Source organism: Marmota marmota, unplaced genomic scaffold, assembly GCF_001458135.2.
Source record: "Marmota marmota marmota unplaced genomic scaffold, marMar, whole genome shotgun sequence".
Lineage (NCBI taxonomy): Eukaryota > Metazoa > Chordata > Mammalia > Rodentia > Sciuridae > Marmota > Marmota marmota.
Genome location: NW_025999842.1, coordinates 66,350,136 through 66,362,168, shown reverse-complemented (window position 1 = coordinate 66,362,168; position 12,033 = coordinate 66,350,136). Strand labels below are relative to the sequence as shown.

The following is a 12,033-nucleotide window of genomic DNA, read 5'->3' as shown; positions in this document are numbered from 1 at the left end:
GGATTGCTCATTCTAGAAAAACAGAATTTTTATGCAAGAAAAGAAAACCCCTCCCTGTAGAATTTTTGTGTTTCTTTTTCCAATGTACTGAATTCTTACAGAATTATTTGGATGGAATTACATACTTAAGATATAGACTTGAAATGGCTTTAGGTTAAATTTGTCAAATTTCTCTTTGTTAAAAGAAAAATTAATTCAGAGATTTTATGTGGTGACTATTTTTTCTTTCTTTTTTTTTTTTTTTTGTACTTGCAGTTGAACTCAGGGACATTATACCATTGAGCCACATCCCCAGTCCTTTTTTAACTTTTATTTTGAGACAGTGTCTTGCTAAGTAGCTTTGGACCTAGCTAAGTTGCTGAGGCTGGCCTAAAACTTGTGATCCTCCTGTGTCAGCCTCCCAAGTTCCTGGGATTACAGGCATGTGCCACCACATTGATTCATATGTGTTAAGTTGAGACCATATTGCCAATGGAGGTTAAAGCTAAGATTAAAATATTATTTTATATTAGGGTTCATATATATCACTATAAAATCACTTATTATTTCATATGTTGAATGATTTTATAGTGATATGTATGTTGATTTCAATAAAAACTTTTGAGTCCTTGTAAATTTTTGTCAAAATGTTATGCTTTAAGTGTGTAGGCTTTATTCAGATGCCTAACACTTTTTCCTAAAGTTTATTCTTGCTCTCATATAAGTCTCTATATTTTTAAGCACATGTTGAGTTTAATTTTTGTAGTATTTTATATTTGAGATCAGCAATCCTTTGATGTCCTCTTCCATATAAGTGTAAGAGGCTATGCTAGAGATTTGGAAAGAATATTTACTAAATTAGGAATTTTTTAAGATAATTTATTTTCTAACATCTAGTTTATAAGATCTTCAAAAGTTAACCAAAGTTACTGTTTTACATTCAAGATGTTAGCCTTTTTTGCAGACATTATAACAGGGTGTTAAAGACAAAAATAAGAGAAAAAACATCACAGGAATATAAATTCTAGGTATCTAAGTTAAATAATTATTAGAAGAAGAGACAACCTTGGCAAATCCAAGAGCTGCAAAAGAAACATGATAAAGAGGACAAGCAGAAAACTGGGCCTGCAGTGGAACTCTTACCATAAGTAAAGAGATTTTGATAGTCAGCTTTCCATTACTGAGAAGAAATGCCTGCGATAAGACGCTTATAAAGAGGAAAGGTTATTTTGGCACGTGGTGTCAGAGGTTTCTATCCATGGGCACTTGGCCCTGTTACTTTGGGCCTGTGATGACCCTGCACATTATGGTGTTCACCTGTGGTGGGCAGAGGAGGCATAAGAGAAAAAGGAAGAGACTAGACTCCCCAAATCCCCTTTATGCATACCCCCCCCCTGTGACCTCACTTCCTTTTCCCCACCTCCTGAAGGTTCCACCACCTCCCAATAATATCACTGGTGGCTGACCACACCTTTAACATAAGACCTTTGGGGGACATTGCAAATCTGAATTATAGCAAAACTCATGGAGAAAATAAGAAACACATTTTATTTACATTATATGTAGTTAATATGAAAGTTTACATGTAGAAATTAGGGGAAATTTAACTTCTAGTTTTTGTTCCACATTTAAAATCACATTCTGAGAAAGCTGCTGATGGTAATGTTGTCACATATCCTACAGAACCTAGGTCCCTTAAACCATGACACCTTTTAACAATGTGGTATTAACTGTTTAGAACAGTTTGCAGATCTTCGAGGTTTAAATTTCAGTTCTTGAGTACTAACTATAATAGGTGCACATAAATTTCATTGAGTGATCCATCAATTAGAATGGAAGCAGAGTTTCTAGAGTCGAGATGAGCATCACATTCATTTTCCAATCATGAAAGAAGGGTAGTCCATTCCATTAGTGTAGTCCATTCCATTTGTTCAGTTTCCATTTTGGCACTGTTCATGTAGCCAAAATATTTCTAGACCATCTTCTCATAGTGTACCCTAGAGCTTGCCGGACTTCATAAATGTGACTCCAGAAACTTCATTCCATCAAAGAAGTGAAATGCTGGTCGCTGGTTAGCCTACCGTTTATCAGGCAGTGAACAATGTTGCAGCTTCTCCTTTCCATCTATGTGGTATTTGGGAATAAAGCATGCTGCATTTCCCTGCAGGAGCTTCAGAGAGACATAGAGAAGCACAGTACCGGTGTTGCCTCCGTCCTTAACCTGTGTGAAGTCCTGTTGCATGACTGTGATGCTTGTGCCACTGATGCTGAGTGTGACTCCATCCAGCAGGCTACTCGAAACCTGGACCGGCGGTGGAGAAACATCTGTGCTATGTCCATGGAAAGGAGGCTCAAGTGAGCTGGGGTGTTCAGTTAGGGAAGAGCAAAGACCAAAAAGGAAAAAAAAAAAAAGACCCAGAGTATCCATGGCTCACTATTTCCTTTTGGTTACAGTGTCCAAAAATAGCCTTGGCTTCCCCCAACTTACTGCCATCTACATTTAGTTGGGAAAATAAGTAGGTGTAAAGGTAATATATAAATATAACATGCCGAGTTGTGTCTGACCTTACCAATTAAATGTCATACAGAATAATAAAACAGCCTTGCCATGAAGGAATAACTTTGCAGAATTTGCAGTTGTAAAAAAAAAAAAAGTATCATTCTTTTACTAAAAATTACATAATGAAGAGACACATTCTTCATCTTTAAGCCCTTTGAAATTTAGGGTGGCAGAAACCTGTGATGTGTTATTACAACATTATCGTAATGACTTAAAACACAGAATCATCATGGTCTCTGGTGACTTTTAAAAGCTTGATATTTATCTTGCTGTCATAGGTTGACGTCAGGTGAGTGTGAAGTTGAATTTAGTGGGTTTTCAAACCTGGTATATTTTAATGGATCATCAGCACTCAACATGTTGCATTTCAAAATTTCCTTACAAACATCCATGGCAACTCACATTATGTGCTCATGATATTCAATTTGACTAATTCCAAAGCCAGAGCTACAGGGCATGCTTAAAAAAAAAAAAAAAAAAAAAAACAGCTGTTTTATTTTAGCTCAAACAGTTGTTTCCCTCTCTCTGGTCAGTTTGGCTCAAGGCAAGGTTATTGTTTGGCACAGCAGTTGCTTATTTGGGCACTCTTAATCCTGTTGCAGGCATCAGACAGGGTTCTGGTGCATAAACAGTCTTAAATAATGGGAGTCTGTTCCTTCGTTTTCTGTCTCAGAATCGAAGAGACCTGGAGATTGTGGCAGAAGTTTCTGGATGACTATTCTCGGTTTGAAGATTGGCTGAAGATTTCAGAAAGGACTGCAGCTTTCCCCAGCTCTTCTGGGGTGCTCTATACAGTTGCTAAGGAAGAACTAAAGAAATTTGAGGTGAATTAGAATTCCAAATATTTAATGCGTATTTTGCTATTGAAGTAGTAGCCAGCTAGGGGTTGGTGTCCAAGACATAAACTAACTCTCCGCCCCCATGCTGTTTGTTCAAATAGCTGGGTGATGACTTTGTGGCCACGTTGATATTGCCCCATAAGAAGGGGTGAAGGAAGTGGGTAAAGGAAGATTTTATTTCCATTTCAGGTTATGGAGAATTACAAAGTAATAATAAAAAGAAATTCTATTACAAAACAAGACTTGTGTTTTGTAATAATCTTGGCATTATTTTTATTTCAAAATTCTTCTCAGTCACTCGTCTTTTCTGAAATTACAATGTGGTAGTGTTCCATATTATAAAAATCTACCTTCTAAATGTTCTTTCTCAATTTTTTTCTTTTACTGAATTGGAATGCATGTGCATACATATGAGTAATTTTAATCATTGATAAGATAGGGTTGGATCCAGAATTGAATAGGACATTTTCATTATAATTCATGTCTTTTTAAAAATGTATTTTTGATAATTTGTTCTTTGGGGGCTGGGGTTGTGGTTCAGTTGTGGAATGCTTGCCTGGCATGCATGAGGCACTGGGTTTGATTCTCAGCACTACATATAAAAAAATAAAAAAATAAAGGTCCATCAACAATTAAAAATTATTTTTTTAAAAAATTGTTTTTTTAGTTATACATGAATATATTTTGACATATTTATACAAACATGGAATACATCTTATTCTAATTAAGATCCCAGTCTTGTGGTTGTACATGACATGGAGATTCACTGTTGTGTATTTATATATGTATATAGAAAAGTTAAGTCAGATTCATTGCACAGTCTTTCCTATTTCCTGTCCCCCCACCCATTCCTTTCATTATAACTCTTTTCTAATCGAACAACAAAGACCAGTGTCCTCTTGACTCACCAAGACTTTTTAACTCCATGGAGATAAAAATAGCAGGAGTGTAATAATATTCATAAAGAAAGAAATCATTCAGTAGTTGATTCCATCTCCTCGCTGGTTTGCACAATCTTGAGTCTACTCCATCACTGCAGTACCACAAAACTCCAACTTCTCAGCAGCCTCTGATCTTCACAGAGCCTTGACATAGCCTAAATTGGACCTTTTTTTATTTTTTAAATTTGGAGTTTCTTTTCTCTTTCGTTCCCACTGATAAGCAGATGTATACTCATATATGCTGAGAATGGACAGTTCTGATGCCTTATCATTGCTAATTCTGCCCCAACCTTTTCAAAATATTTAGAAATAAGATTTTAAAAATCCAACCAAGTCCAGGAGGGTTCATTTTTACCTTCCAACATCAGTTAGCCAGGCATTTACTGAGGCCTATGATGGGAAATACAAAGTTTGCTTTTTGTGCTTGTGGGGTTACAATCTAAGAGTCAGATGGACAGCTATGTGAATCTATAAAAATGTTCAATTACTGTGTGAAATAAATGAGTTGCTCTGCCTAGATTTATACAAAACTATCCCACTAAATTCCAGGGGGAAAAATGTTCCATATAAAAAAGTTTTTTGTTAGAAAACTTCTAGAAAAAGCCACAGTAAATGGTAGTAGGTTTCAGGTCAGTCTGATGCAGACCAGTGCTACTGGAAGTGCTACTGTCCTGAGTCTTATTGCACTCAGCTTCAATAAGGTCAAAACCCATATAATTGGCTTATACTACAAAGAAGATTATATTTAAGATCCTTCTTGATGCTATTTTAAACTCTGAATTTACAGCAAAAGTTACCCATATAGTCAGTCCCTCTAATGATTGATGCTATCATTTATCACCAATTGTGTAGTAAATTTTTTGAAGAGATGAAAATAAGTCACAAAAAGAAAATTTTGCTTAAGGGCAATCCTTAGCGTATTCCATTGCATAAATATTGGGAGAGACCTGAATGTGCTGGCTTGCCTCCCCTGGGTACTTTACCCCCAACCTAGTGGCCAAGCAGTATCTTGACTTCTAGTAACATCAAAAGCCAAACCTGCCTTGCCACTTTCTTCACTGGGGAAATAACTTAAAATTTTATAGAAATGCTGATTGGACTCACTGGGTTGTCTTAAGACAACTCTCAGAAAGAAAACATTTACGAGGCAGAAACGTAATACCATGCAAACAATATGAAGAGCCAAGGAAAATAGAATTTCAGAATTTAGATGAGTACAGTCTGATTCAATAATTATAAAGTTTTTAGTCTAGTTCTAAGATAAAAATCAGTCATAAATCATACAAATAAATTCGGAAAAAGAAGCTTCATTTTATTTTGGCCAAATGATTCTTGGCCTATTGTATATTGTAGTAACAGAGCAGCCAGGTATTTAACTGCAGAATCTATAAAAGGCATGTAGCATGACTTAAATAGTAACCAGCACTAACAAGTTTTATAAAAACTGTGAATAATTACTGGGAACAACAGATGTTCCAAAATTTTTAAAAAATGGAAAGTTACTTGTGTTTTACTATAGTGCTTTTCTGAAAAGTTGGTAACAGCTTGCATTTAGAGGTCCTTCCACAAAAGGTGGTTTTAATTTCATTCATAATGGACACCAGAATTTAATCCATTTCTGAGTATTTAGAAAACTACATAATTCACAAATAAATAGTTCTGTTATAGATATCTTTTCTCAGTATTGATGCTAGAATTATTGAACACTGCCAACTCACATTTCCCCATATATATACTTTTATACTTGGTTTGTTTGATAAGAAAATTTGTTTTCAGACTGTTAATTATTTTAAAAGCCATATTATATGCATATGTGTTTATGTATATATGCATATATCTACATATACATATATATAGTGGATGTATATACACATATGAATATATGTGCATAAATTTATATGTACATTTATTTACAGATACATTGATTTATTAGTATTTCCCATTTTCTTTCAGATTCTTGATTGATTCATGCCTTTCCTTAAGCTAGGCTGATCAGTGACTCTGCTTTCATCAGGGGACATGCACCTCCAGTACAAACCATCCTTTCCCTCCATCTGTGGTAGCGTCACCTCCATCCTCTCTGACCCTGCTGTGGGAAAGCCAGGAGCCGTGGCTGAAGGTCCTTCACTGATCTCCCACACTGACTTTGATCTTCTCTGTGGTCTTAGGCTTTCCAGCGACAGGTCCATGAGAGCCTGACCCAGCTGGAGCTGATCAACAAGCAGTACCGTCGCCTGGCCAGGGAGAATCGCACAGACTCCGCATGTAGCCTCAAACAGATGGTGCACGAAGGCAACCAGAGATGGGACAACCTGCAGAAGCGTGTCACCTCCATCCTGCGCAGACTCAAGGTTTCCCTTATGCCTCCTCTGAGACTAAGAGGCCCAGGGGATGGGGCTGGGCCCTCTGAGCACAACCCTGAACCAGGATCTCAGTGGTGGGGGAAGATTGGGATGGCAAGAGCGTAGTAGGGGCAGCGATCCAGTGAAGGTTCCCAGGGTTCTCTTTCCTTGTTGAGAAAGTGACTCTCCAGAAGGACATTGGAACCGGCTGTGCCACCTCAGCATGTTGGCATGGACTTTTTAATTGCTATATTCTTCCTTTCTCATCCAGCATTTCATTAGCCAGCGCGAGGAGTTTGAGACTGCGCGGGACAGCATTCTGGTCTGGCTCACAGAGATGGATCTACAACTCACTAATATAGAACATTTTTCTGAGTGTGATGTTCAAGCTAAAATAAAGCAGCTCAAGGTAATAGATACATTATTTTCAAAGTATCAATTTGAAGAAAGCACAAAAGAAAGAGTTTGTAGATTCTTTTGTGAGGTTATAACAAAGAACTCTAAAATATTAGTTGTTCTTGCTAGACATGGTGACGCATGACTGTAATCCCCACCATTCAGGAGGCTGAGGCAGGAGGATCATGAGTTCAAAGCCAGCCTCAGCAACGTCTAGGCTGCTAAGCAACTCAGTGAGATCTTGTCTCTAAATAAAATATAAAATACAGTTGAGGATGTGGCTCAGTGGTTAAGTGTTGAGTGCCCCAGAGTTTAATCCCTGGATACACACACACACACACACACATACACACACATATACATATGCATATACATACATGTATGTTCAATCCCTGGTACCAAATACACACACACACACACACACACACGTGTGTGTGTGTGTGTGTGTATTTGTTCTGCTTGATTGCAAGAAAATTTAGAAAATATAAAATATATTCAAAATAAAGAGTACTAGCCAGAGACAACCACCATTAACATATATACTTTTAAATAGTAGCTTGATTGCCAGGTTTCAGAGGGCCTCTCTTGTTATTTTGTTTCTAGAACTTACAAATAGTTTAGCTGACTTCCATGTTCTAGAACAGTATGACTTTCTTATGTTAGGATTTTATTTCATATGTTCTTCATTCATACAGGACAAATTAATTTTAAATATATTTTGTATCTTTCACTGTGTAATGCAAACAGAGTGGCTGGTTAGAAACTTGAATAGGGGGGATGTAGATTCTGTATAAGGATTTCCTTAAAAGGCGATGTTCTTAACAAATTGAACAATTCTCCAGGAAGCTTATGAAATTTTCTTATTTATTCTTCTACTGAACTAAAATTTATCACTTTAAATTGTTGCCAGTGATTTAACTCTTTCCAACTATATAGATCAGGATTCCTTGCTTTTAGAATCTTTCCAACTTCATGCTTTAACACTCACATCCTGAAAAAAAAAGGATCCCCTGAGGAGGATTCAGATAGCTTCACTGAGTCATGGTTGGCAAATGACTTACATCACGTGATACAAGTCAGAATGTGCAGATGGGCCATTGGTCAAGTTAATATCAGAGCTATTAACTTGATGATGGATGCAAATATTTTCCCCCTCTTTTCTACCCACACTGTCTGTGTTGGTAAATTTAAATATCAAAGGATCTTTTCTAATATTTCCATTTCTGCCTCCTAATCTGACTTGAAATCTTACGTTTAAATTTAGAGGGGTATAGCCTCTTGGCCTGTCATCATATACGGTAAATCTAACGTCCCCTACATAAAAAATGTTTTTCTAATGTAATGAGAAATGTGTATTTATTGTTTTATATCAATGAGAGCAACAACAACAACAACAACAACAAAATCACATGGATTTGTGCTCCCTAGGCCTTCCAGCAGGAAATTTCACTAAACCACAACAAGATTGAGCAGATAATTGCCCAAGGGGAACAGCTGATAGAAAAGAGCGAGCCCCTCGATGCAGCAGTCATCGAAGAGGAACTGGACGAACTCCGTCGCTACTGCCAGGAGGTCTTTGGGCGCGTGGAAAGATACCACAAGAAGTTGATCCGCCTGCCTGTAGGTGACATTACCCTTTTCTTCCATGGCCATTAAATCTAAAGAGAACTGATTATGTGGGATATGGTAGAATAATGAGGAGGAATTGATCCCAGGCTCTGGAACCAGACGCCTGGGCTCAGTCCTAGCTTTGACACAGGCTGGCTCTGTAAACTTGGAGCAAGTTACTTACCTTTCTTGCTTCGGTTTCCTCAACTGTGAAACACATTTTCTCGCAGTAACTACCTTGTAAAAGGATTTATTTGATTGTTAGGTGAGTTAATATAAAGATTTGAAAAAAGTTCTGAGTGCATATCTTCTATGCAAGACCAAGAAGCTTCTAGAAGAAATAGGGAGATGAAGTGAGCCATGTCAATAGTGGCTCAGCTGATGAGGTTGTGTTTAGGTGAATTTGTTCTTCTGCTTTCCTACTTGCAACCGTAAACACATCTCATCTGCAGAGGCGGTGTTATTAGGATGTTGGGAATCTTCTCTGAGGTCATGTATTTTGTTTTTCTGCCACATAAGGCCAAAAGGGAAGCTAAGGTTTTATTAGTGATTTCCTTCTGTTACCAATATATGGCATTATGTACCCATTGTATAGCAGGTACAGTGCTAGGTTACCTTTGTTTAATCATCTTATTTAATTTTCTCTCATAATTGAAACTGACTTTAATATTATTCTCATGTTGCTGGCAATAAAATGGAGGCTTGTATAGACTGATTTATAAGGCCTTTTCTAAGTGACCAGAAGAGTCTTATCTACTTGCTATGGGAAGTTTGTTCTTGCTGCCCGGTAGCCGTGTGGCCCTCTGGGCTCCAGTGCCGAGGTTTGCTGCGAGGTGGAGCCTGAGAGGTGAGGGCAGTAACAGAGTTGGCTTCACTTCCCTTCTAGCTGCCAGACGATGAGCATGACCTCTCTGACCGGGAGCTCGATGACTCTGCTGCTCTCTCGGACCTGCGCTGGCAGGACCCCTCTGCGGACGCACTCTCCCCGCAGCCTTCCTCCAACCCCTCCCTCTCCCTTCCCCAGCCCCTCCGGAGCGAGCGGTCGGGAAGGGACACCCCGGCCAGCGTGGACTCCATCCCCCTGGAGTGGGATCATGACTATGACCTCAGTCGTGACCTGGAGTCTGCAGTGTCCAGGACTCTGCCCTCTGAGGATGAAGAGGGTCAGGAAGACAAGGAATTCTACCTCAGGGGAGCTGTTGGCTTATCAGGTAGGAAAGCCATCCTGTGTGCCAGCTGGAGGGGAATAAAAGAGAGTTGATACTATGCTGGAAACAGGCAGCTTCAGCTTCTGTGAGCCATCTGAGGCTGGGGGGCGATGTCCCTGTGGTGGCTTAGGAAGGGCAGTCATGGGCAACTGGCCTGGAGTTCAGAGGAGAGGCTTCAGGGAAGAGACTTGTAAGCTGAGACCAGAAGGATGAGTAGCGGTCAGTAAGGTGGACATGGCAATGTCCAGAGGAGAAGAGAGGAGCTCTGCCCCTTGCCCTGGGACATCTGAAGTTTTTCCAGAATGGCAAGATTGTAGGTTAGGTGACATGGAGTCGACAAAGTGACCCTGGAAAGACAAAGTCATAAAGTGGTCTGTTCACCATGTAAGGAGTTTGGTTCTTACCCTGGAGGCAGTAGGGATCCCCAGCAGGGTCTAACGAGAGAGGTCATCAGATGCATAGTTTCATATTGGATCAACTAGATTCTATAGGAGGAAAGCATATTGGGCAGAAGAGAGTCCAGATGGAAATGTTTTATAATCCAGAGCAGAGACAGTATGGTGGTCTGAACTAAGGAAGAAGCATTGGGTCTAGGAAGAGTAAAGGAGGTGAGAAACCAGGAGGAGAAGACTCCTCCATCCTCCAGATGGAGACAGTTTTCTGACTGGGGCTTGATGTAAACATTGTGGGTGATCCTACCCTTTGAGTATCACAAAAGGGAGAAAATGTTGTGGAACAACTGGGCAAGGGAGGCACAGCAGTGAGATGGGATGTGCTGTGTGGGTGGTGTGTGGCCTGATTTAGAGATGTTTGAAGAATCCCTGATGCAGTGATCCAGGAGTCGATGCTTGGGTCTGAAGTTCAGGACCCAGAAAGTCAGATGAGCTAGTTATCCACTTGCAAATGGCAATTGTCCCTGGAATACAGGGAATCACACAAGAAATGTGTCTAGAGGAAAACAAGAAGGACAAAACTCAAGGAGGAAATAGAGTGAAGCGGGGCAGGGTAGATAGAGAAGGAGGTTCATGGTATGGAAGATGAGGAAAACAGAATAAATCATTGGAGGTTGATTTACAGCACATGAAAGTGCATCTCATAATCCCCTAAAAAGCTTATTGCTGATGGTTCACATCTGAATTCCCAATGCATGTGACTTTGTTCTAAGAACAAAAATGATTTCTCACATTTCCATTTTCTTGACACCAGAGCCCCTTAGCTAGGCATATGTCATCAGAATCAGCACCATCTAAAATGTTGCCACCTACATGACTGTTGAGCACTGAAATGTGACTGTGCAAATTGAGGTGGGTTGTGAATGGAAAATGCACTTACTTACACACCAATTTCTAAAGCTTACTGCAAAGAAAGGTTGTAAAATATCATCAATATTTATTTTGATTACATCATAATTTGTATATGTTGACTCAGTAAAATATAGCATTAAAGTCAATTTCATCTGCTTACTACTCTCTACCATGGCTATTAAACCTCTATAATTACATATGTGGTTTACATAGAGAAAATAAAGGTCAGCTCTGTTCTAGAATCTGGGTTGAAATTCCTGTTCTGCCTCTAGAAAACCTGTTTAAACTTTGATATGTAACTTCATTAAACTGGATGTCAGTTTTCTTATCTATAAAATGGAAATAATACTACCAGTCACGCCGTAGGGTTTCTGGGAGGAAAAATGAGTGCTTAAAACAGTGCCCAGCTCAAAAAACACCATCCTTCAACATGAGTTCTTAGTAGTATTCATTTCTGGAAGTGTCTGGTGAATGTGCACACTCTCCTCTGTGCACACCGGAGCCATCTGTCTGGAATAACTAACCTCCTCTTTTTCCCCAGGAAAGTTATTTTCCTGCCACAGGGAATCACGTTTCCAGCCCGTAGCTGTCAACTTAGACTGTGCTCTTTTTGCAGATGTAGTGATCCCTGAAAGCCCTGAGGCCTATGTAAAACTCACAGAAAATGCAATCAGAGATACCTCTGGTAGGCATGAAAAGCCAGAGTAAGCCTCCTCTCTCCTGCTGTAACCAGACACCTCTCTTAGCACAGCTTCTCCATCTCTCACAGCTTCGGGGGGCTCAAGCATGCTAAGGCACAACCTCCCTCAATCCCCACTGCGCTAGAAAAAAGCAGCCAGTTGACCAACACCGAGAA

At 39.3% G+C, this 12,033-nt stretch overlaps 1 protein-coding gene across 17 annotated transcripts in view; it reads left to right on the top strand.

The window, feature by feature from the left end:
• The window catches only part of Syne1 (spectrin repeat containing nuclear envelope protein 1), a 373,023-nt gene that overhangs the window by 339,893 nt on the left and 21,097 nt on the right, over window positions 1–12,033 (top strand). For 11 of the 17 annotated variants that reach the window (XM_048800010.1, XM_048799993.1, XM_048800002.1 and 8 more), the window contains 7 exons: window positions 2,147–2,334; window positions 3,213–3,363; window positions 6,488–6,670; window positions 6,933–7,070; window positions 8,486–8,677; window positions 9,552–9,876; window positions 11,794–11,862. In XM_048800010.1, the coding sequence (XP_048655967.1) occupies window positions 2,147–2,334; window positions 3,213–3,363; window positions 6,488–6,670; window positions 6,933–7,070; window positions 8,486–8,677; window positions 9,552–9,876; window positions 11,794–11,862 (1,246 nt within the window). The remainder of the gene's footprint in view (window positions 1–2,146; window positions 2,335–3,212; window positions 3,364–6,487; window positions 6,671–6,932; window positions 7,071–8,485; window positions 8,678–9,551; window positions 9,877–11,793; window positions 11,863–12,033) is intronic. The other 6 variants (XM_015502320.2, XM_048800046.1, XM_048800006.1 and 3 more) reach the window with 3 other exon arrangements.